This window comes from Helicoverpa armigera, chromosome 4 (genome assembly GCF_030705265.1).
Source record: "Helicoverpa armigera isolate CAAS_96S chromosome 4, ASM3070526v1, whole genome shotgun sequence".
NCBI lineage: Eukaryota > Metazoa > Arthropoda > Insecta > Lepidoptera > Noctuidae > Helicoverpa > Helicoverpa armigera.
In genome coordinates this window covers 3,063,246-3,087,896 of record NC_087123.1, presented here as the reverse complement: position 1 = coordinate 3,087,896, position 24,651 = coordinate 3,063,246, and the positions used below count along the sequence as shown (strand labels likewise).

Genomic DNA, 24,651 nt, shown 5'->3' with positions numbered 1-24,651 from the left:
TTACATGTAGATAAGTGCATTAACAATTTAAATAAATATTTTCTGTACTTTTAGTGTACAAGGCGCTGTACGAGACCACAAAACGGGTGGTAAATGAAGAAACGAAGCAACAACCCATTACTGTCAAGGATGCAATAGTAGGCCCCGTGCTTGTTGATGCAGGTCAGTCATTTTATTTATAATTTGTTTATACATTATACCTACACTAAGAAAATTTCTGAAGTGCGATGTGGTATTTCAGGAATAGGTATATAAACAAAAGAAGCATCCTCTTTTAGCGGTCGCCGTTGTAGGTAGTGTGCCCATAGTCAGCACTTTTCGTTTGATTTTTGTAAAGTAGGTACCTACTGTTTGTCCCTACGTCAACATATATTTTAGGAACAAAACCACATCACGTTTTTCATTAGTGACAACATCCTTGACATTTAATTCAAGATCCTCATAATTCGCTATATGGCTAATCTAGTCTCATTTCATACAATCTATTATATCAATACTTCATCTACAGTGCGTAGGTGTTGCCAGAATATTAAATTAGACTTCATTACCATTCAGCCAAACAGAGTGAATTATTCCGCTAGGCAAATGTATAGGCTTCTTCAAAATGTAAGAAGGTTTCATTCAAATTCGGTTTGATTTTGTGGAGGTGGTTACAAGCCGTCAGAAATATTAAATTAGTTGAGACCTAAGTCTGTATGGAAATGTTAATGTTAATGAATGATTTGTGGCATGAAATCGGCTTACCTTCGTTCCTCTGCTAAGTAAGTGTTTATAGGTCGGCGTCATTCATAGCAATCATTTCATTCAAAATATTTATCACTGAAGGCAAATAACATTTATGTTGATTTCTGACACTTACGCAAACATTAGACGTTTAAATAAAACTACTTTTACGGATTTTATCGCGTCTATGTTAATACATATAATTTAATCCCGACGTTTCGGATACTTTACGGCGTCCATGATCACAGGCAGACTGAGGTATTGGTCGTCTTGATATTATACCTAGTTACAACTACATTTTGTTGATTGTCGACATTAACACCTTAAACTGCCTTAATATTTAAATAAGATTTATGTTCATAAATCGCTGTTAAGTAATGGATTTAGAGATCACAATGCCCACTTAAGTAATTCCATGGTCCCATGACTTGAAAGTTGAAAAGGCTCAAAATGGATGCAACCGATCGTAAATTCGGTAAAAGAAGGACTTTTATGAATCGCAAACTACAAATCTGCATGACTGGTTTGGAAGTTGAGTGGGCCGACCCACAGAGCTTGGAAAACCAAATTTTAGTTTGCATTGTACGAATTTCTGTTGCACTGCGCCCAGTTTCGATTCCGATTCACAAACGATTTGCAATTCTCTCCAATCCGTTCAATTTCAGCGACGTATTGGCAGTTTTGAAATCAATCTGCAGTTTGCAACGAGAGGCAATATGAGACACCAGACACTTTTTTAAATTAAGAAGCTTTTCTTTTTTTATTGTAATAAAAGTTTGATCAAGATAATCTTATTTTAAAGATATTAGATTGATATTGTTCTATGTTACCTACGTAAATAAAATGTAGAATTAAACAGGTAATGACATGGGTACCGGGTAGTTATCTCTGCTCTTTTCACTACCTACCAATAAATAAATGAAAATCTAAAAACAGGCCATTTTTAAGAATGCCTACACCCTATTTAAAGATCTATCTAGGCGGCTGGTTGACGCTTCTCGTGACCAAAGGCTAGCTATTACCTCGGACAAAGGATCACCATGGCCATCCAACGAGGTAATGCTGCCAGCATTAAGTAAATAGCCTCTTGGGCACGCTCACAGTCGACAGCCATGGGGATGAATTTTTGGATGCTTTTTTTTCAATGTACATATGTATATTTTTAAGGTCAATTATTTTTATTGAAAACTCCTAAGTTCTAAATTTTATCTGTTGTTTCGTAGAGGTGGAAGCGACAAAGTTCTACATGGGCGACGTGAGGTCAGCTGGCGTGGTGACCTCGCTGGGCCGAGGCTTCGACTATCCTATGAACTGCTACTGTAAAGACCTCACGCACTCACATAACAGTCGGTATTTCTTTTTTCATATAGGTATTATCTTTTAGATATCAGACTATTCTATCATTATCAACAGGTTTTGTACTTGGTACCTATTGTCCATAATTTGGCAGCTTTTCCCTCGCTTTGTGACGAAACGGGTGATTAATTCTTGTACAGAATAAAACACACATCATCCTCCGAGCCTTTACCCAACTATGTTGGGCTCGGCTTTCAGTCTAACCGGATGAGGCTGAGTACCACTGCTTCACAAGGAGCGACTGCATATCTGACCTCTTCAACCCAGTTACCCGGGCATCCCGATGGCGATACCCCTTGGTTAGACTGGTGTCAGACTTACTTGCTTCTGACTACCCGTAACGACTGTTCCCAGTAGTTTCAATGGCATGCAAGTTAACCGCTGGCGTAAACTGGTAAAATATATAAATAGGTATATTTCAGAATGCGCCGCCGTGTACCACGTGGCGAAAGTTGAAGAGACCACGGAGACAGCTCCGAATACACACGCGAAGCTCCTTAATATGCCAGAGGAAAACAAAGACGGTAAGTTGCTTTCAATCGACTTCTAAAAACGGAGTAGTCTTAGTCTTCATAAAACTGACTCTCTAAGTAGGTATAAGATAAAGAGTTGGTTCGGACTTGAAACTGTTGTCCTTGGAGAAAATGACAGATTTGTTGAAAAGGTCGCCTATTCTATGGCCCGATTACCGACTTACGACCCTTAGTAAGTTGAGGGGTTGCCCTTAGCGAACGACATAGGGGCCAGCGCATTCCAGTACCTACCTGATTTGGCAAGAGTAGGGCCCGCAGCAAATTAGGCCTTAGTCAAACTCTTTTTGTCAGCAGCTTCTTATGAAAAGTCAAAAGCTAGATGCACGAAGTAGGGAGTCTTATGAAGAAGAACCAACAAGAAACACTTTCAAAACTCTTTTCAAAATGGAATTGTTTACAAAGTTTGATAAATTAAGCGGGTAAAACCGCAAAATACAACTAGTGCTGAACAAATCTTAGAACCATATAAGTATGTATAAAACTTAATTTTGTTTGACATGTTCAAGGATGTTTCGAAGACTGCGTGAAAACTCATTTGGTAACCTCATGCCGTTACTATAGCAACCTACTAACAAAACATTTGGGACGTGTTAAAGAGAACCGTAAGTTAAATTATCATATTAAAAAATAAATAAACAATTAGCTATCTAAAATTAGATTTCATAAAATAACAAAATACTTTTATTTGATATCAATTTTCTCAGTGACCAAACACCTAGCGACCCCTATGGAGCCAACGGTTGAACCTTCAGAGCTGCCACCGTACCCCAACTCGGAAGCATGCACCATGAAACCCAGCGGTCGGTCAGCGTTCGCCAGCCAGACACTCAAATATAGCCCCTATCACAAGTCCGCAAAGCACTTATCTTGTTGCGTACTCTCACCTGCAACGAGCCTAACAGATATTTGCAAACACGACAAGGATCACTTGAAATCTGTATATTACATGCTGTCCGCGATTGAAGGAAGGCTGAGAAGGCTCAAGTTGAATTCCCCCAATTCGTACGTCCGTAAAAGTACGTAAAGGTGTCAATAGATGTCGCTGTTTCAAGTTTTTATTGTTGTTAGTTCGACAACGCGCTGATAGATGTCGCTTTTGTTTGAAAACTTTTTCAGCCTCCTTTCAATTTTTAGAGCTTTGTTAATAATTTTATATGCAATCAATTATATCCAATAAGAAAGATGTGACAATAAAAGACTAAGTAATTGTTATTCTGATTTATTTGATACGATATAAACTCTGTAGCAAAAGGTTCTATGTAATTTATAGCTAGAAAAGTCAAAATGGCGAATAGTTGGCCAATTTTCAGTACCTACTTTTTTGATGAGACGGTTCTCCAGCTATAAATTACAAATTTTTATGGCTCTTTACAACGAAATAAAGGGCACCCCAGAAGAATTAATATACATAGGATTCGACTCCCGGAGGCTACACAATGACGTAAAATATTTACAAACTCAGGAATTTTAATTGCATTATTTTCTATAGACATGTTTTAACAGTTTAATGTAAATGGCAAACTACAGATTGCTTTTTGAAAATGTTTTCAATAATGTATTACTGTCAATTATTAATTATGTGGTGTTCAATATTACCAAAAAAACTAAAAAAAAAGTTTTACAAGACACCAAAAGCTAAGCATTGCTTTTTCACTTTTTTACCAATAAAATCAAGTTAAAGTTAAAACACAAGTTTGCGTTAAGATTTATATAATTATCCTATGCATTGTGCAGAAGTCATAACATATAATTTCTTCCATGACTTTGCTTGAATAGTTGAGCGTGCACAATTTTTCTTTCGTACCTATATTGGTCTATATTAGCTTAAATACAACATTAATTCGCTATACAATTTATAACATAAAAGAGACCTTGTAACCATCACAATAAAGTATGTATTCACTTAAACTAAATTCAATATAAAAATATAACAAAATAAAAAACAGTTGAAAATAAAAAGGAATGTAACAGTCATATTGTGAGTATACAGGCATAATAAACTTTAATAAGTTGACATAAAGTCTAAAATAAAAACTCACTAACAACAAATATGCATAAATTCAGTCAGTAGAATATGTCATAAAATTAATTCATGATTATTTTTCTTTAAGTACACAGCTTTTATCGAATTCGCGTAAAATATTACAAGCGAATATTAATATTTTATAGTAAATCACATTTAATCTTTGTGTAGGGCATATCATACAAAGGTACATAAACGGTTTATGGCTTGCTTGTCCAGTAAGTACCTACAAGAGATTCAGTTAAACTACATAGTTCAGTGCCCTAAATGGGCAAAAACTTTGCTGAGTTAGCGAACAAAGTGTCATATTAAATGTAGTCTATTATTTTATTGACTTGTACTGTACAGCTGCAAGTACCAAGTATGTCTCACTTAACGGATTTCATTCATTTCACATCCAAAATTAACTTTGAAAAAGTAAAAAAGAAAAAACAGTTTTCATAATACACCATACACAAAGCACTAACAACTTACACTAATAACAAATAATAATGTACAATCACTTTCAGCATACTCGATATCCCTGTTCACCGAACCTGCTTGTGAACGCCAGCAAGCGATTATAACCCTGATTGTCTTCGCAATAAACACTAGTATGGTTTGGCACGTTCTCCTCCACATACACTTTCAAGTTCAATCACAGACGATCCAATGGAATCTGGAATAAAGTGACTGTATTAAAATTTATGTTAAAAAAGTCTCAAAAAGATTTTATAATCTAATTTATTATTTCCCAAACTACGTCGAGGTTGATTTCTAGTGTATCCAGATGCAACTAAATACCAATTTTCTTCAGGGAGTGACTGTCTATTTGACTTCCTCAAACCATTTACTGAGGTTAAATGACACCTCTTATTAAGAATGGTTGTCATACTTTCTCAATTCTGAGTAAGGATGCCTGTCAAAGGTTTATCGTTACATCAATATATTAAATTCTCGCTGTATACCAACACTTTACACACATCTCGTGGTAACTTCTTCACATACCAGGACATAATATAGCCCGACGATTGTGTAGGTTTATAACAATGAAAGATTTTTTCAAATTGATTCAGTAGTTTCGGAGCCTGTACGTTACAAATGCAAAGAATATTTTTATTCTTATTCTTATTCTTTATTGCACAATTCTTTATTTTATTAGTAGTTATATTAAATACTTACTTCATCACCAGTCTCAGGCCAGGGAGCGGGGAGTAAACACATGCACCAGCGAGTCCCACCCGCAGTCAGCTATCTGATGTGGCCTGAGAGCGTTCCAGTCCAGTCCGTATGTGAACTCCGAGTGATGCCTTATCGTTTCTAGAGGCTCGCAACCGCGTTTTAGGTCCCATATCCTGGAAAAAAAATATTTAATAATGAATTTTAAAACTTCTTTTATCACCATGCAAAAAGATGGGTGATATAAAGTTGACTACTGTGTGTCAGTGGCACCGTAGCTTTTAAATGGCAGAACGATTTTGGATGCGGTTTTTGAAATGAAATCTGCTGTTGCAGTAGTGGTTGTCAAGTAAAATGGTTCATCAAAATTGGTTCAGCCGTTTCTTATTTATAAGCTCTTTTGTGTGTAAGTGTTTCGGATGCGTTGAGGTCAATGCAAATAGCATGATGGATGGAGTTGCAAGTTTCATTTTAGTGGAAAGAAAAATATTTCAAAATTAATAAATACCATTGTTTAATTGATAGTTTACCTTGTAGTAAAATCATAGGATCCAGCTGCCAAAATAGAAGGTGCGTGTGGAGAGAATTGTACTCTTCTTACAGCACATTCACATCCTGAAACAATCAAACAATAATTTATTTATGTATCTATAAATACAGTATGGAAGACTTACTAAACTATGTACAAAGTCAAAGAACATAAAATGAAGAGAATATTAACTGTACACGTGTGGGATAGACTAGAAGCCGACGAGGGAGATGATGTGTTAGGGCCTTATCACGCTAGCTGTTTGCGAATAGCTGCTGGCGTGAAAAAAAGATTGTTTTGCTCACAATCCGCTAGTATAATAAGGACCTTAGCAATCTAGTATTCATTCACCCTTTTTTTAATAAATCCTTTTTGAAGAAGTTACAAATACATGTGGAGGTTATTTTAATTACCTTTAAGAGTAAACATAGGTGATGTTAGTCTTCTCAGATCCCAACCTCTGATGAGACCATCAGATCCTGCTGTAGCTAATGCATGTGTTTCTGTTCTACTCCAATCGCATGATAGTACCTGCAAAATTATATAAAGATCTTGATAATAACAAGTAGAATAGTCTCCTCCCATACTTATTCCCATACCGTCTCTAGATGGGAAAAAAAATATATATTGCTGTCCTAATTCTTAGCTTTCACCAATTTTCAGTCAAAATGGTTCAGCCGCTGTTGAGTTATAAATAATGTAACTTACACGTCTTTCACATGAAAGTACTGTATAGGACTTTTTGAAGCTAGTAGGTATAAAGCCGCTTTACTATTAGGAAAACTGCAAAATTTATCCATTCCCTTCTTATCACTTTAGTAAGTGCTTTTGCTGTGCAGTACCTTTTTATTTATTTCTATTGAAAAAAAATAACACAAACCCACCTCAGCATCATGAGCTTTAACCACAGCCGCAGGTCTAGAAGGTTCGGTACACGTCCACAACTTGAGGTGGCCATCACCCGACACTGATGCAAAGGTGGCCGGAGAGTGGGGAGAGAACGCTGCTGTGTACACCAGTTGAGAGTGCCCGAGGAACGTGCTGAGACATGCTTCTGATTCCGGGTCCCACTGGAATTGTGAACTTTGGTTAAGTTGTTAAGTTTGATGGAGGTAGATATTTCTAAGTTTTAGATTTCAATTTTTTTGTGGAGTATGCTTAAACAGAACAAAGTTGGTTTTACTCTTGTTCCCAATCACAAAAATACAAGCCATAAATACACTACTTATACAAAACTAAGTATGATCAACTTGACTATTTCAATGAAATTACTAAATGTTGATCAGTTCACGAATTATGGAGAAATCATACTTTTTAACTGCGTTCTTAGAAGTTGTAGTAGGTAGAAAATTTTGTCAAACAAACATTTTAGTTTCTTCCAGTACATATGACTCACTCCATTTTCTTCTGCAGAATCATCTCATTAAATAATTCACTACAAAGATTCTCACCAATTTAACAGTAGTATCCCAGCTAGCGCTCAACAGATGTGTTCTAGGCCAGTCCACGGAGCACACTTCACTAGTATGAGCTCTTAGCACCCGGAGCGGCGCCGCACATCCAACCCGCCATACTATGACGGCACCGTCGCCTGCCCCGCAAGCCGCCGCGCTTTCTGTTGTACCGGACCATGTCTGGGGAAGTAAATGAATTTATTTAGTTTAGTAAGACAATAAGGATGAGCTATCACCACTACAATATAGTAATATTGTAAAGAGGAAGATTAGATTGTTTGCATTTGTGGTTCAGAAACTGCAAAACCGATTGTAAAACTTCTTTCACGCTTATTTAAGGTAACATTGGAGGTTTTGTACAGATCTCTAGGTGATATAGACTGTATTTTGTCCAGATATAAGTAGAAGTTACCCCTAGACATGGGTGAAACACTTTTCGTACTGGGCTGGTATTGTCTCGCATAATATTGTAACAAAAACAATTTATTTTATTGTAAGATTGTCAAAATGATAAATATTAATGAAACAGCGTAACAAACTACTGAAATGGATTTAAAACAAAAAAAAATAAGCAATTTTGATTACTTTATATTGTTTCTGTAAAAAAATATTTGAAAGAACAAACTACTCTATTATGCTGCGAAATGTTTTTTTGCACCCAATTTGTAACAGCATATTACATTAAATACTTGATTGAGCATTGTTTAAAGAACTCAAGGTAAAGTAAACATGAGAAACTAAAGAAATTAGCACAAAGACTGTTGTTGGGTAACAGTTGACAATGACATTAATTAGGCACAAAATAAAGTAGTTATTATGAGCCTACTACTTAGCTGTCTTAACAAAACTTAAGTTGAAATTATGAAAATGGCCTTTTGGTCTTACTATCTATGCCAGCAACATGGAAGAAACCCAGCTAAATGTTATACTTTTTACTGATATGTTGTGAAAAAAGTAAATAATTCTCAACACCCTACCAAATACCAAGGCAAACTGAACTATGTAATCTTTATAGGTAATACTCAGCTTATATTCATAATAAGCCATAAGACTTACAAAAAAAATGTTAAGTATATTGAAAAGACAAGGAATATATATCAGAGGAGTAAACAGGCAATTATAAATTTAACCTCCAGTTACATCTCAAATCCTGTACTTAAATTAACCAGGATCTTAACTCAATTGTCTATAAATAAATAAACTAATGCTAACACACACACTAATCCAATTATGTGATGATGCAAATACTTTGTATGTGTGTGTAAGTTGTGGGGCTTCATGTGTGAACAAGACAACCGCGTGATATTGTTATTATATTTTTAGAGCATAAGAATATGAGGCACATATGGAATTCAAAGTTTTATATAGGTTTTACAGTAAATATAACTACTAGTAGATAAAATCATGTTTCCATGTTACTTGAGCTTGAAAATATGCCATTTTACCATACTTAAATGGGTTATTGTTATTAAAGTATAATAAATATTGTTAGAATTTATGCTGTTTTTATTCAGATGGTTGTTTAAAGATTCTTTCAGACAAACAAACACTCAGGAATTAGTTACACCTTATCAACATGACCTATGGACTTATTTAGCTTATATTTGCAAAGACCAACTTACCACGTCGAAGAGGCCATCACTCCATTCAAGTTTCTGAACTTCAATAATCGAACTCCCGTCTGGGGACAGCTCCAAGAAGAACAAGGTTCCACCACCAGCTAGGCCGTAATACTGGCTGGTAGCAACTGCCAACGTATCCGGCCTTGTCCGAGAAAACCGGACGCTGTACCCGTGCCGCCCTGGTGTCAGGAAAGTCGGCATGCTGATGGTATAACTAAAAAAAGAAAAAAATACTTTTGAATACAGAATACGCAACCAAAACCTACAGAAACATCCCCATTTTCACTTACAATTTCCAAACCAAATATGTCACATTGCTTTACATAAAACTTTAAATACACTAAGTTGGATATCTAGGTCAATTTGTATTGGAATCCTATTAGTTTTCGCTGTGTAAATAATATTCTAATCCTCAATTAACGCTACATAACCTTTTGAGGCTGTCACAACAAATGTCAATTTCTGACGTTTGGCAAAGCAAAGCAACGATTTCTTACCTAAACTTAGTGAGGGGACATCAAATCGATTCCTATGCGAGGATGCGTCATCCAGCTTAAATCTTATTAGTACGCCTACGAATGAAATCCAATTAGCTGGTTATCGTATTCTGCAGGAAACCTCACATGTTACTTATATATAAGCAACATTTCCTGAATACGATCATTTCTGGTGAACACCTCAAACCTTCACACTAAGCTTTATTCAAACTAACAACTTGAATATCGTTATTCCTTTTTACCCCTTGCTACTAAATCCAACAAGATGTTGGACTACTTTGCTTTGGCGTTTGTGGTTGCAGTGAAAGTCTTTAAGAAAACAACTCCAAATGGAAAAGTTACGGTTTACCTTGGCAAGCGTGACTTCATTGATCATATGGATTACTGCGATCCCGTAGATGGAGTGGTGGTGGTGGATACCGAATACCTGAAAGGAAGAAAAGTTTACAGCCAGGTATAAACGCAAAGTGCAGTGTCCAGTGAAATTTGAATAGTGAAGTGCCTGTGATTTTTATCATAATGCTAAACCAACATATTCTTATCGTTATCGTGTGTTCTTGTTTAGCTCGTGACCACGTACCGCTACGGTAGGGAGGAAGATGAAGTGATGGGATTGAAGTTCTCCAAGGAAATGGTTATCGGCCAGGACCAAGTCGTACCAATGATTAACTCCAAGATGGAGCTCACTCCTGTGCAAGAGAAGCTGCTGAAGAAGCTTGGACCTAACGCTTATCCTTTTACTTTCAACTTCCCCGAACTGGCTCCAAGCTCGGTAATTTGATTATTCAAATTAATTTCATGCAAATCAATTAAGAACGAAAACACAACCCAATGCTAATCAATTTTGAATATCAGGTAACACTGCAGCCCTCTGAAGAAGATCAAGGCAAGCCTATGGGCGTGGAATACTGCGTCAGGACTTACGTCGCTGAGCAGGAAGACCAGAAAAGCCACAAGAGGAGCTCAGTAACTCTTGCCATCAAGAAGGTATACTTTAGAAACCAACAGCCAAAATACAGGCCAGTTTCTGAGCACCTTTATCGGTGCTTTACTTTAGGAAACCTTAAGCGATCGTTTAAAAAATAATGCGAAATATTTTTTTGACAGCTGCAACACGCACCAACTTCCCGTGGACGTCGCCTCCCAAGTTCGCTCGTGAGCAAAGGGTTCACTTTCAGCAATGGAAAGATCAACCTTGAAGTGACTTTGGATAGAGAGATTTACTACCACGGAGAGAAGGTCGCCGCTAACATTATCGTGTCCAACAACTCTAGGAAGTCTGTCCGCAACATTCGTGCCATGGTTGTGCAACATGTCGAGATCACCATGATCAACTCACAGTTCAGCCGTCATGTAGCTTCATTGGAAAGCCGCGAAGGATGCCCTGTAACTCCTGGGGCTAGTCTGTCCAAGACATTCTACTTGGTGCCTTTGGCTCGCAGCAACAAGGATATTCGAGGCTAGTATCCTACCATACAAAAGGAGTTTGACTGTAGGTATCTATTTCTGGAATGACACTTTTCAATACCTTGGTTTTACAGGTGTGGCTTTGGATGGACACCTTAAGGAAGATGACGTGAACTTGGCCAGCTCCACCCTTGTACCCGAAGGCAAATGCCCAGCTGATGCCATTGGTATCGTAGTCTCTTACTCCGTGAGGGTCAAGCTGAATTGCGGCACTCTCGGAGGAGAACTCGTGACCGATGTGCCTTTCAAACTTCTTCACCCAGCTGAAGGTAACCCATCATAAAGATGATGTTAAAACCCTTATACTAGTTGGATACTCTAACACACGTTTTGTTGTTTCAGGCTCTATTGAACGCCAACGCTTCAATGCCATGAAGAAAATGCAATCGATTGAAAGACACCGCTACGAAAACTCTCTTTACACTAACGAGGAAGAAGATAACATCGTATTCGAAGACTTTGCCCGTCTGAGGATGAACGAGCCCGAGTAAATATAAAAAAAACACTCGCCAAAAAAAACAGAAAAAATATTATAAAATGCAAAAAAAATACACAATCAAGCAAGTTTTTCACTAGTGTCACTAAGATCAAACGACATAAATAGGATGTAAAATCTTCAAACAGATCAAGAACATCACGATCACATGTAAACTGTAAACGTCATTTTCATAAGATGTGGTGTATTTCAATCATTCAGTTTAATTAATCTAAAATATAAAGATATATCGACTATCATTTATTAAGAACACATTGTACTCTCGTGTTTTAAAATTATGAGAATATAAAAAAATGCTTTCTGTACCTTCCTGTAATCCTCTTATTATAAATTAAACTTCACCAGAAATTCCTGGCTTTTCTTACACCCTCGACTTTGCACTGATTCTAATATTTGAAGTAACTTCGAGCACGTCTTGTACACCACTGACATACTATAGAAGATGCAATCCAAGTTACATTCGAATTTGCATATCTATTGTTACTCGATTAAAAAAGGGTTTTGATTTCCCCGCCCTATTTGTCCCCATGCATGTGATTATAAAGGACCATTATGCAAAGGCGTTGTGGTTGTCAGCCAAGGTCCGGTCATGTGCATTTTAATTTGAAGACGTGGATTGCAATGAACTGCAGAAAGAATGTCACTAGTTATAATTTATTTAGAGATTCAGTACACCAAAAATAACAAAAATCATACCTATAATTCTTTTAACTTACACCTACGAGAAGCCATAATAGGGCGGGCATGGATTCGCAATTAATCGGATTTGTCCCAATTTTAATGTTATGTCTAGGTGTAATCCATAATAAGAAACTAAGTATTTAAAAAGGTCGCCTACACCTGTAGAAGCTAATTAACTTAGAAATAGACCCTCTTATTCATTAATCTGTGGGATGAGATCTCGAATACCTTTTAAAGCGCCTGCAGAACTTAGGTACCTACATTCGGAAATTCCATTACAAATAGTAGGCATTGCTATTTCCCGCAGCCGATAGTATCGTAGGGACTGCGAATACCTACAAATTCTACGGTAAAGCAAACATCAACGGTTTCGGATCAATACACATGCTCCAAATACCGTGCCGTTCAAGTAGCTACCACAAAAATGTTAAACGGCTTAGAAAATTATTGACTGCTGTATAGTAATTATTTACTTACAACACGTCAAATGTAAGTAAGTAAGTATGCTTATTATGTGGTGTCTGTCTTGTTATGGATATGAGTAAATATAGGTAGGCACGTTTGTGCAGCCACTTCTGGAAATATTTCTTTAGGTACTTTGTTCAATATTACAAAGCTATTGGTCTAACTAAGGTAATTGGTCTAAAACAGCATAAATGGTCAGTACGAAGACAAATATCAAAGATAATATATCGGGTGTGTCGTTCACAATCACATTAAATGAAATGCGTTAATATACTGGTTAATATATGTCGATTAGCACAAAGGAAAAAATAAAATATGTAAAAATAAAAAAATGACTTTTTCAAACAAAGTAAATAGAATAAAAATGTGCGAAAATTAGAACACCATATAAGAGTCAGTCATTACAAACAACTGAAATTCTCCCTTGAAAACTGACAGCTGTCAACTGATCAAAACATTCGATACTCCTAACTTTATCTCTGCTTTACACATGATGTTGTAAATTATGAAAACGAAAAATGACTCCTGTGGCAAAACCACTGAATGGATTCGGTTATTTTTTTTACAATTCGCCATAGAATATCATAGAGTATATGTGGTAGGATTTAATGTGATTAGGTACGACACACCCGATATAATCAGACTCTTAAGGGGTAAGGACAAACGAGTTAGGTACCTATCTATTTTCCACCCCAAAAAACAGTTTTCGACCCCTATAAATCCTAGACCCAGCAGCAGTTTGCACGAAAATTTCTTGCAAGATCTAAATCTGAATGCTTTTTCAAAAATATAGATAGGTACTACTTAGTTAGATGATACTCACCTCAGCTCGCCTAAGCAGACCTCTTCAAACTTCTACGTGTCCTCTTTCGTAGCTAAAATAAATAAAAGAAGGAAGCGAGACCTCTTCAACTATGTAGTTCGATATTCAGATGTAGACAATTTAACGAAATCTTTTTGAAAACAAAGGGACGGAGAATCACATAAAGTCCTTTCAGTTGGTTACAAAATAGAAATCTCTAGGTGCCAAGCAATCATTATCTCTTCTCATCACAAAACAAGTTTTGGACAATGGACTAGGAAGACAGTGTCCTTTCAATTCCTATTGCCAAAAGGGTTGGCCAAAAACCAGTTTGACCACATCTCAGTGTGGGAAAGGACAGTTTCGTAATGACCCTTTATTTTGCATACGATTTTTTTATGTAGTGATCTTTTTCTTTTATCTATCTTTATATTATTATTTTACTAAATTTGTATAGGAACATCTTATCCCGTAGACAAATGATAATCAAGTTCATGCTGTCTTTCTCGTGTGTGATAATTAGGTACCTGCTTTAGTATTGGCTTAATTAGCTTATCAAATATTTTCCGAAATGCATTTGCAATTAATTTATGATGTTATCGATTGAATACCGGACGATTTGTACATTAGTTTCCTGCGTGCAAGGTGATCTTTCAAAACATATTGCATTTCCCGCGTCAAATAAATAACTTATAGGGTCATTTCGCCTGTTAGCGACCATTTAGTGCAGTTGGCAAGTTTGACGGCGATAATAAAAATGCTCCAGCACTCATTTCCATGTCAAATTTGTGTAATGTATTCCTTATATACTCTATTTTAAGATTAACTTTCAGTTGTATTAGAAATATCTTACGTTTTCTATTTAAATCGATAAACCTCAAAATTAGGCGTTTTACCCAGTTTGCGTCCACAAAATCCAATTCGCGTCCACCCATGGTCCAGTTCGCGTCCAGTAGCTTAGAAAAGGAATATAGGGGTGATTTTTTTAAGAATTAATAAAGAAAGATTTTATTAGATCAATTTCTTTATTTAACAATAAACTTAATTACTAAAAGTCAACATTATCATCATTTAAAATTCACTTTAAAAAATAAAAATAATTCTTCTCAACATTGGTTTAAGTAACTTAAAATAAGATTAAACAGTAATTTTTTTATTAAGATATATACGTGGTTATAATTAAATTATAATTATAATTTAAATATTTAATTATAATTTAATTATAACCACGTATATATATATATATATATCTTAATAAAAAAATAGAAAAATTATAATTTAATTATAACCACGTATATATCTTCATAAAAAAAATATAATTTAATTATAACCACGTATACATCTTAATAAAAAAAATGTACGGTTTAATCTTAATATATTAAGTAATTTCATTTAAGATAAGTTCTTCGGATACAGGAAAAAAGAAGGAAAAGACAACATACACAGAAGAAGACTTAAAGAAAGCATTAAATGATATTCGAGAGAAGAATAAATCGATACAAAAAATATTCAAAGAATATGCCTTGTCTGATAATTTATTGACTCAACAATTCTTTTAGTTGTATGTTTAGACAAAATTGTTATATTGTTTTGTTAAATTAATATGGCCAAAAACTTACTATAATCAAGGCGGGTCTTAAGCATTCCCTGTGATTTTAGGGTAAAATTAACAGAACTGATTACTGTTTATTTTTCAAGTTGCAAAATTAATTGCCTAATTTTAAGTTACTTAAACCAATGTTGAGAAAAAATATTTTTATTTTTTTAAAGTGAATTTTAAATGATGATAATGTTGATTTTTAATTTAAAATAACAAAAAAAAAATCAAAAATTTACTGTTTAATCTTAATATATTAAACAGTACCCATGTTTTAATTATTTTTTATAAGCAAGTATTTAACGAAAACAGTGGACGCAATTTGGTTTATTAGTATAGAGGATAGTTTTAGTTCGCGTCCATTGTGGACGCAAAGTGGAAGTTTTGTAAATTCGATGTAGTAATTCGCGTCCACCTTATTTTATTCGTTAAATATAAAAAACATTACCAAATTCATAAAAAACATTATACCTTTATTCATCATTAAACTGTAGAAATAGCTATCTATCCTTAAATTCACATAAAACAATATAAAACTTACCATCAAACACGCCGCTGCACACTAATTTTTACCTAAAATTCAACGTGTTTGCGCTTTCTTGTTGAAGAGCCTAGACTAATTATTTTTTCTAAAAGGATTGGTTGGACGCACAGAACTTTTGTCTATCTGTGCGTGCCTCTTATACATTAACGTATTAGCGGTAATGATCTTTCGTTTGATTGGTATGTTAATTATCTTGTGTTCGAAGTTTTTTTAAAGGAGATCGGCAAAATGGACGCGAACTGGGCGATGGTCGCGAACAGGCGAAATGACCCTACCTATGTAGATAGTAGGCATTCTTTTCAGTAGGAATCCATCAAATGCTCATTAATTTATTTGATGAAAATACTAATTAAGTTATATTTAAGGGTTTATTTTTAACAAACTTCATTACTATAATAGAGTAGTGACGTTAGAAGATCTAATTATTCCAGGTTAGAGCTGCGTACGTCCAGAATTTACCGGACCAGTCCAGAACTCGGGGAGAATCCAAAACCATCCAGAATTGCCGGCTTTTCGGATTTCTACAATTAAGTGAAGGGAGTGAAATAAAAATCACGCAAGAACGAAAATGTGCTTCATTCACATGAACGACGCTTAACAAAATAATAAATATTAAAACAAAGTTTACAATTTCCATAATTGCCAGGATTTTTTCCCGATTTTGGATGTATGCAATGCAACCGACTCCCGGTAATAATATTACTCGCCATTCTCACAACAAAACAAGTTGGACAACTTTTGGACAATGGACTAGGAAGACACTGTCCTTACGTCTTGCATTGCGAAAAGGGTTCGTCCAAAAACCAGTTTGACCACTTCTTAGTGTGAGAAAGGACAGTTTTGGCAATGACCCTTTATTTGCATGTCTTGTTCCTTACCTTTTTTGCGAAAGGGACACACGGACGTGGAGTTAGTCAAGCGTGGATCGGTTTTCGGTTGGTAGAGACTTTAATTACTATTATTTATTTTTAATTTTGAAACTTGGCTGTTTGGTACAAGACAGAATATTTTGTGAATAAAAAATAATTTGAAGTAGCTATATTTGACTATAGGAAATGATACGATCATCTACCAACTTTCTTGAATGAGATTAAAGACTTACGTACATGTAGATTTTCCTATTCTTAAAAGCAAGGTAACCTACCTAAGTAGGTAGGTACTTAGGTAGCTTCATAGGTAAATTTATCTAAAATCACAAAGTATGATCCATTATCCGCTTCAATAACACGCTTTTAAAACAATTTATCTTTAGTACCCATCATTTTACGTCACCCCAAGACATTCCATTCATCAGTCCCCCTTCAAGAAACAAGTGCCACCACACTTCCAAAGGGTCGCAGGACAAAAAGGTGTATCGTAATATTTGCAAAGGACTGGACAATGGTTCCCACGTTGGAAGTGGTCAAACTGGTTTGTCTAGCCGTCTGTGAAGGGTGGACACCCTGTGACCGTTTCGTATTGTCTATGATAGGTGCGTGACAACGGGTATTTGGCAAGGATTAATGTGTGGGAATGTGCGATGGCCGTTACTTCTTCCTTGTTGTTGAAGGAAGTGATTTTGATTATTAGCAAAGTCTCTTTTAGGTGCCTAGACTGTATAAACCTCAGGGCACCATTTGGGTTGTAACTCGTACCTAAATATATACCTACCTACCTATGTATATTTTTAACTTATTTTAAAATTAAATTACAAAAACCTTTTTATAATTAGTAACAGCATCTTCCTACTAAAATACTCAGTTTACTTACCTGTTATCTTCTCCGTAATATCCTCTCCACTTGAAATAGGTAGGAATGAAATGTCGTTTTGGTCTGCAAACCTAGATTAATATAGGTAAGTAGTTTAGGAATAATCTGTCGTAAGGTTATCGAAGTATCGAAATGTCGTTTTGGTCTGCGGACCTAGATTTATACATAGGTAGGTAGTTTAGGAATAATCTGTCGTAAGGTTATCGAAGTATCAGACCCTAACACAACAAAAGTACTTACTCATTGTGCCAAAAATATTATTAGTTGCCAATAAGTACAGTCCTATATTTTGGCAATTTCAAACCCCAGCCTCAATATCCCTATCAAACCACAAAAGCTACAGATCTATTCTCCAAAATCGCTCATCTAAAGGTGATGAAATATGAAATTTTATACTAACATTACACTTAGTACAATAAAAGGGTTTCAACACAGCAGCCCTTGGTTTTTTCATCTCGTCTGCCCTTTTTTTCATCTCAGTCGCGTGCGCACTTTGCATCCCCTTAGTGGTACGTACAGAGAGTTATTGTTCTCGCGGGTCCATAGGAGCAAAAAAACAACCTGTTGAATTTATTTATGCAACCATTTATGGAGATTGGGGTATTATGTTATAGTCTACGATGTTACTGTATAATTTTTCGTGTTATATTTGAAGTTAAGTTGATATGAAAATTAATAACGAGGCTTTGAATAGGTAGAAGTGATTTTAGGTGGTCAAAAAGAAGCCTACCTATACCAAGTGTAACTATTATAGTAATCTGTGGTTTTACTTAGTTTTGGGCGTACTCAGAAATTAAGAAATATTTTGGCAACTTCCTGACTATTCAAGCGAAATTATCTGATCATGCAATTTTACTTCAGTCACGTAAACCTACTTGCATTTGCGCATTCAACCCAAAATAATGAATCACGTCTTTCATTCATTTTGCTTTTGCTTAATACTTTTTCACCACTGTCAAAACAAAACACTATCACCCTGATCTAACTTAGAAACAATGAACTCATCACCCGCATACGAGTAATCAGACAGTTACAAACCCATGATCAAGATAATTTCACCAAACCTGTCCAAGCATGAGAACTTACTGACCCTTTTGCAGACCCTATTGAAAAGGACCTTATCGTGCGACCGGTAGGGCCAAGAGTCTTAATATGAGGGTTTATTGTATCAGAAGGTGAATACACTTTGAATGTGACAAAAATACAGTTAGAAGTGTGCATTTTTTGGAAGTATGAATGAAATGGTGTTTCATTTTGTTGGTAAGCTCGTGTAAGTGGTAGGAATAATTTTGCTGACCAAAGTACCTGTGATAGCCAGTTAATTAGAATGAAATGATTTCGTGCATTAACCACTAACCTAAGTTTTAGATCTATTTTGAACGATCAACGCAACATTAACACATTTTAGGTAAAATATTAGACCATTATTCTTAGTAAAAGGTCTTATGGACTGCACTGGATTTCCGGGATCAGTAAAATAATATACAACTGTTGAAACCTACAGCTTCACGGCTCTTCGAAAGTCTAAGGAAGTAATTGAAATTCCTAATGAACGTAATAAATATCTAGATCACGTTTAAACCTAGGTTGATCTCAAAAGTAAAAGTCAAAGACCCCAGCGAGACACGCATAATGATTGCAACTGAGTATAACGTGGTATGCAGATTGTATCAAGAGCAATGACGTCATTATTATGTTATAATATGGACTGTGTAATGTCTTATGTAATGTTAATTTTGTTGCCCTACAACCCGTTACTAATGATCCAGTTGATTGACTTCGTGGCACATTTTATGTGCATGTGGATTATCGCTGACATTATTTTGATTAATTAATTATTTACAGAGTGCAATGATGAAAACATTTTCTCTGAGGCTTACATTGGTTAAAGAAATTGCAATAACCAAGCACGTGATCTGTGAGATCATTGTAATGAGAAAGAGATTATCGAAATCTTTAAAAATAAAACTAAGTTCTTCAATCCTTCCGAGAATAGCTTGTTTTTCTATAAATAAGAAAGTATCAACAAAAACCAATTCCGTAGGTACGTGACTTTTACCAACTGTCTGTTCTAAAGTAAACGGTTCTTTATCCCCATTGATATTTGGAATTTATAAATAGTGAACACTATTTTCCTTTGCATTTTAATCAGGAAAGTCGGTTCCCTTTCCTGAATGGCTGTCCAACTGGTTAGGACTTTACTTTCGCGCAATAAAGACTTTAATTTGCTCATTTGCATTTGCAGCAGTAGTTTTAGTTCCTAGCTTTACTTGCTTTTTAACCTGTGTAATGGTTATTGTGATAATACGAATAGCTATTTTAAGACTAGGATAGAAGTAGGCTTCGTATATTGACCTCAAGAATTTACCTAACTTTGGAGAGCTCATTGATCAACAGTGAAAGGGAGAAATTCGAATCAATTCTCAGCAAACCACAGGAGCAAACGTGACGTATTAAATTACAACACACCATAACAATAACGTAAGTTTAATTACAAAAATAAATAACTATAACAAAACTACATTTACTAAACTAATCTACTGCAACTTTCTAATTGTAATTATGTGCCGCTATTGGCTGCAGCACGTACGCTTGGCCAGTCGCCCTGTCTACTACATGACCCGTTGAGGGTTCCAAGAAGAGTCTTGGAACTGTGGTCGCAGCACTAACTTCTGGCTGCTGATGCTGCCTCACTCCAGCTCCTCCTTCATAAGGCACGAACCGAGGAGGTTCTAAGTATTGCTTAGGCACGTATGTAGGCAATGTAGCTTGCTGGCTAGGCAAGGTCTGTGCTTGTACATTTTGATTCTGTGGCAGATGTGTTTGATACTGTGAGAATTCTTGTTGATTTTGAGGGGTATACTGATTTGCCTGTTGCTGCTGTTGTTGTTGTGGTTGATTATTATCATCATCGTCATCTTTGTGGCTTACAACTAGTACAATTTGTTTCTTCTCCTTTGGTTTTTGATTGTCCTCTTTCTTTCTGTGCTGTTGACGCTTTGGTTTCGGTTCTTCATAAGATTCATCATCATGATCTTCCTCGTATTCTTCTTCATGAGATGTTTCAGCTGGTTCTGGCTCTTCTTTAATATGACGGTTTTGCTTTCTAGGTCTAGGCTCTTCATCAGATTCTTGTTCAGAGGATTTGTGATGTTTTCTCTCTTGTTTGCGTGGTCTATCTGATTTAGGGTACGCTCTCTTAGCTCGCCCACTTTCTTCGTAGCTGGCTCTTTCTGGGTCGTATTCTTCATTGCCGTAGGTTGGTAGGTTGTCGCTGGGTTCATCGTAGGGGTCACTATTGTGGGACTCGTGGTAGGAACCATCATCACCATCATCTCCGATGTTATCAGCATTTCCTGCATGGTTTAGATCCCAGTAGTGTTCCCCGTACCCTCCCTTTTTGTCACCCCATCGTACCTACATTAAAAAGTAATGTTATTATTTGGCCCTTCAATATACTGCAATAAAAACGATGAAGTTAGTCGGAAGATGTTAATAAATGAGTCTGTAAAGTAGGAAGGAAAGTTAATATGAATTGAAAAACATTAAATTAATAAATGTTGAGAAAAGAGTTAGTTTTACAAGTTAGTTATATATCTGTTATGAAGAAAATATTAAACATGAAAGAGTTAAGTAACTGCAGAGCGCAATAAGTAAAAGACATAAAAGTATGACATTAAATTAATGCAAAAGAAAGGCACTTTTAGTTATATAAGAATACATATGTTTGTAAGATGCAGGATTTTCTCTGGGTTTCACAGTAAACTATTAAAACTACAGTCAAAAGTCAATTATAGACAAATGATTACACTATGCTGCCACTTTAAAGCTTTTTGGAAAACTGTAGGTTCCAAAGAAATCCTGCACTTAAGTTAATAATAATTATGAAGCATAGAAAGCATACTTTGGCAGAGAACACTCCTTCCGAGGGTTTGGCCCTCTCGTGTCTCTCAGTGAAGTGACGTTCGCTGCCCAACCGATGTCCCTGATCGAACTGGTCGGCTTTCGGGAAATGTCTATACCTTCAGCCAAGCGAAGCAAAGCGGAAAAGAAAAAGAAAACAGAAAAGAGGTTAGAGACGAGATAATAGATGTGTTTTACTTTTCCCATGTCCCTGTGGTTCTTAAAGTCTTTCTTCTCATAGCGCTGCTCCCAAGTGTTGGGGTCCTCGCAGACGTGACCGAACTCTATCTTGTACGGACTCAACTGTACTGAGAAAAAATCCCTATAAAGCAAAGTATTTTTCATCCTTACTTAAAGTTACATTACAATAAAGGAATCAAAACTCTAAGATGTTGTTTTACGCAAAGTCGATTGCGTAGATGAAATTGGGCAAAAGATTGCAGTTGAAAGAGTTAGTATTCTAACAGGCACACTAGTTACGAATGAGAATGTTGACAAAAGAAACGTTTTGGTGACCAAACCCCTTTCTCTAATTGCTATAGCGTAAAGTATGTCAATGTTTGGTCACGTATTTGCATGCCAGCGACAATGGACTCCAATTAAGTTGAAGGTTGACGCTGAAGTTGATAAATGAAACGAGGCTGTTTCGCTAGATTTAGACAAAGTCGTTAAGTAATTAAGCCTAAACGCAGTGTCTTAGAACTTATTTAGCAATAGACTAGAAGTATTGCTTGTGCTTTTCATTGAACTGTAAATTATTTTTAGTCTAGTCTCGTAATAGGAAAACCTAACCGGATCTATTTTGGTGAGTTCTTTTAAAATCTATATGGGTACTCCGGCGGCGTCGATAAACTTTTTATCTGTTTGCGGAAAGTAGTGGCGGCTGAAATTATTTTTGGGACTTTGATTGCGCTCTAAATAATGATATCTTTCCAAAGCGTTAAATTAAAACTTTGTTTACTTACTGGAAAAATTTAGCTTGAGCTTCTATGGTCGACGGATTGCTGGGAGGCGTTCGAACCGTGACTGATCGCGCTTGTCCCCAAATAGAGCCAGCTTGTAGAGCTAGCAGGCACCACAGCCATTTCTGAAAATATTAGATTTTATCTTTAACTAAAATATTATATATCTATCATCTAAATTACTAAAACCTTATGAAAAAATATAATTGTACGTGTCACAATACATGGTAGGTAAACATTTAGGAGAAACTTTGTAGGCAGCTTTTTATCGGATGCCTAAAGAGGGACTTCTTCAGGACGCCAGTGAAACTATGGGAACTAGCCAGTGATAAATACGAACTGAAATTCTCAAGAGAACATAGTAAAAGTTCGCAAACACCAAAAGAACACTTTTGAAAAAAGAATTTGAATCGAAAAGAGTTCGTGACAAAATCTTCGCAAAAGAAAACTGAAAACGAAAACTGTTTGCAGCACTATCACACTAAAACACTTTCACTCGAGAAAACCAATATTATAACTTTTTCATAAAACTTAGTTGTAATTTTATTCAAGAGCATTTTTTAAATTAATCATGTAAATCGGTAAAAAGTTCGGTAATACCGTGTTGTCAAGACGTTGTGACATCTTGGCTGTTTGATCGAAGGTCTGTGCCCAAGACTGTCGGTAGTTCATTTATAGACAAGACAGTTACAATTCACCTAATGCAGTGGTACACAACTGTTTATCGATTTGTTTACGGAAATCGATCATTTTTTTAATTTTATTTCCATCGATAACTTAGGTGCATTTATCCGAAATACAGTTGTACTCATATCAGGGGGACCTACTTGATAACTACTTGAGTTTTTTACCTCTCATCAATCTCTCATCCTAGATAGAAAAAGCATCTAATATTTTCATGAAATGAAGATGCCACACATGACAAGCTTACTGGTTGATTAATTATACTGTCCAAATATGCTTTTTATCTTTTTCTCCATGAAGCATATTGGTGTACGTACGTTGGTGCTGCCAAAAAACAAGACAATAAATGCTACCACATAATTTAGAGCTTTTTAACACGCTTATATTTTTGTTTCCAATTGGAATTTGGTTAAAAAAAGGTTTTGTTAATTTTCGTTCGTGAACGGTGAATTTCAAAACTTTCCAAATTATCAACCGCTTGAATCAGCGATACAAAGTTTTTGATGAAACAATCGTGTTTATCCATTGATGGGAAAAATCGTTGTCATATTCATTGAAACTACGAGTACAACCACTTAACCTACTTCATACTATTATTACTTATTCCAAATACAATGCTGCCAGCGGTTTCACCCGTATCCCGTGGGAACTACTTCCCGTACCGGGATAAAAAGTAGCCTATAGCCTTCCTCGATAAATGGGCTATCTAACACTGAAAGAAATTTTCAAATCGGACCAGTAGTTCCTGAGATTAGCGCGTTCAAACAAACAAACAAACTCTTCAGCTTTATAATATTTGTATAGATTACTTATTCCAAATACAATGTTGTATATCTCTGGCAATCTCAGATGCGCCCATTACGAATCGTGCCGCGTCATTGACTACCAAGCGTTGTTCAGCTTTCCGTGTCCAATTGTGAAAATGTCTCACTCATAGATTGAGATTAGGACGATGAAAAACTTTAATCCATATTTACTCAATAGCTGGATAAAGAAATAGGCTATTTTTTCTATTAGCTTCGGTATCGATCTTAATTGTAACTACTTTAGATAAAAAGGATAGCTATGGGACGTGAAAATTTTCAGATTTTCGTCAGATTAAGAGGTCCTGTAATGTTATATCCCACCCAAAACAAAAATGTGAAAGACTGCCAAGTTCGATAAAATGGGAATACTTCGCCTATAAAAGAAGTGAGATCTGAATAAGTACCAAGTTCCATACACATACCTTAGTTAAAAATAGTTCCTTTTTAATGATGTTACTTGGCAAGTTTTCACACACCTTGTTATAAACCTACTAAACGCAATGAATCAAGTATTTAATTTTCTATTGAAACTTGCCAAGTAACATCATTAAAAAGGAACTATTTTTAACTAAGGTATGTGTATGGAACTTGGTACTTATT

At 35.8% G+C, this 24,651-nt stretch overlaps 4 protein-coding genes across 5 annotated transcripts in view; 2 read left to right on the top strand and 2 right to left on the bottom strand.

Annotated features, from left to right (window-relative positions):
• LOC110380982 (uncharacterized) overlaps positions 1-3,798 on the top strand; it is a 32,699-nt gene extending 28,901 nt beyond the window's left edge. Inside the window, exons 43-47 of the mRNA XM_064034223.1 lie at positions 55-162; positions 1,947-2,069; positions 2,502-2,603; positions 3,119-3,214; positions 3,317-3,798. Coding sequence (XP_063890293.1) covers positions 55-162; positions 1,947-2,069; positions 2,502-2,603; positions 3,119-3,214; positions 3,317-3,636 — 749 coding nt within the window. The 3' untranslated portion in view covers positions 3,637-3,798. The remainder of the gene's footprint in view (positions 1-54; positions 163-1,946; positions 2,070-2,501; positions 2,604-3,118; positions 3,215-3,316) is intronic.
• Positions 3,799-5,067: 1,269 nt separating this feature from the next.
• Positions 5,068-9,881, bottom strand: LOC126055949 (peroxisomal targeting signal 2 receptor). Its single transcript, XM_064034224.1, has 8 exons — positions 9,689-9,881; positions 9,399-9,612; positions 7,774-7,956; positions 7,207-7,392; positions 6,736-6,853; positions 6,324-6,408; positions 5,797-5,969; positions 5,068-5,293 (listed from the first exon to the last, which is right to left on the bottom strand). Exons 2-7 carry the CDS (start codon positions 9,597-9,599, stop codon positions 5,810-5,812), a joined length of 933 nt encoding a protein of 310 aa, XP_063890294.1. The 5' UTR covers positions 9,600-9,612; positions 9,689-9,881; the 3' UTR covers positions 5,068-5,293; positions 5,797-5,809.
• A 151-nt stretch (positions 9,882-10,032) lies between these two features.
• LOC110380976 (arrestin homolog) lies at positions 10,033-12,206 on the top strand. Its single transcript, XM_021341143.3, has 6 exons — positions 10,033-10,349; positions 10,461-10,667; positions 10,751-10,882; positions 11,003-11,354; positions 11,437-11,631; positions 11,705-12,206. The coding sequence occupies exons 1-6, from the start codon at positions 10,161-10,163 to the stop codon at positions 11,851-11,853; spliced, it is 1,224 nt and encodes a 407-aa protein (XP_021196818.1). The 5' UTR covers positions 10,033-10,160; the 3' UTR covers positions 11,854-12,206.
• Positions 12,207-20,167: 7,961 nt separating this feature from the next.
• LOC110380979 (sex-determining region Y protein) lies at positions 20,168-23,253 on the bottom strand. Of its 2 annotated transcripts, none has more exons than XM_021341146.3 (4): positions 23,162-23,253; positions 22,565-22,686; positions 21,798-21,921; positions 20,168-21,113 (listed from the first exon to the last, which is right to left on the bottom strand). In XM_021341146.3, the coding sequence occupies exons 1-4, from the start codon at positions 23,231-23,233 to the stop codon at positions 20,247-20,249; spliced, it is 1,185 nt and encodes a 394-aa protein (XP_021196821.3). In that variant the 5' UTR covers positions 23,234-23,253; the 3' UTR covers positions 20,168-20,246. The 2 variants fall into 2 exon arrangements, with proteins under 2 accessions (XP_021196821.3, XP_049703231.2); XM_049847274.2 differs by lacking the exon at positions 21,798-21,921 and adding an exon at positions 21,601-21,718.
• Between the last annotated feature and the right edge of the window lie 1,398 nt (positions 23,254-24,651).

What these genes read in the sequence shown, in the direction of transcription:
- LOC110380976 (XM_021341143.3), top strand. Translation starts at nt 10,161, where the DNA reads ATGTTGGACTACTTTGCTTTGGCGTTTGTGGTTGCAGTGAAAGTCTTT. An exon ending in CCGAACTGGCTCCAAGCTCG is followed by an intron (nt 10,668 to 10,750) that starts GTAATTTGATTA and finishes TTTGAATATCAG; the next exon opens with GTAACACTGCAGCCCTCTGA. An exon ending in TAACTCTTGCCATCAAGAAG is followed by an intron (nt 10,883 to 11,002) that starts GTATACTTTAGA and finishes TTTTTTTGACAG; the next exon opens with CTGCAACACGCACCAACTTC.
- LOC126055949 (XM_064034224.1), bottom strand. Translation starts at nt 9,599, where the DNA reads ATGCCGACTTTCCTGACACCAGGGCGGCACGGGTACAGCGTCCGGTTT. An exon ending in GTGATGGCCTCTTCGACGTG is followed by an intron (nt 7,957 to 9,398) that starts GTAAGTTGGTCT and finishes TTACTTCCCCAG; the next exon opens with ACATGGTCCGGTACAACAGA. An exon ending in TCCTATGATTTTACTACAAG is followed by an intron (nt 5,970 to 6,323) that starts GTAAACTATCAA and finishes TTTTTTTTCCAG; the next exon opens with GATATGGGACCTAAAACGCG.
- LOC110380979 (XM_021341146.3), bottom strand. Translation starts at nt 23,233, where the DNA reads ATGAACTACCGACAGTCTTGGGCACAGACCTTCGATCAAACAGCCAAG. An exon ending in GCTCAAGCTAAATTTTTCCA is followed by an intron (nt 21,922 to 22,564) that starts GTAAGTAAACAA and finishes TTTGCTTTATAG; the next exon opens with GGATTTTTTCTCAGTACAGT. An exon ending in ACCACAGGGACATGGGAAAA is followed by an intron (nt 21,114 to 21,797) that starts GTAAAACACATC and finishes TTTTTAATGTAG; the next exon opens with GTACGATGGGGTGACAAAAA.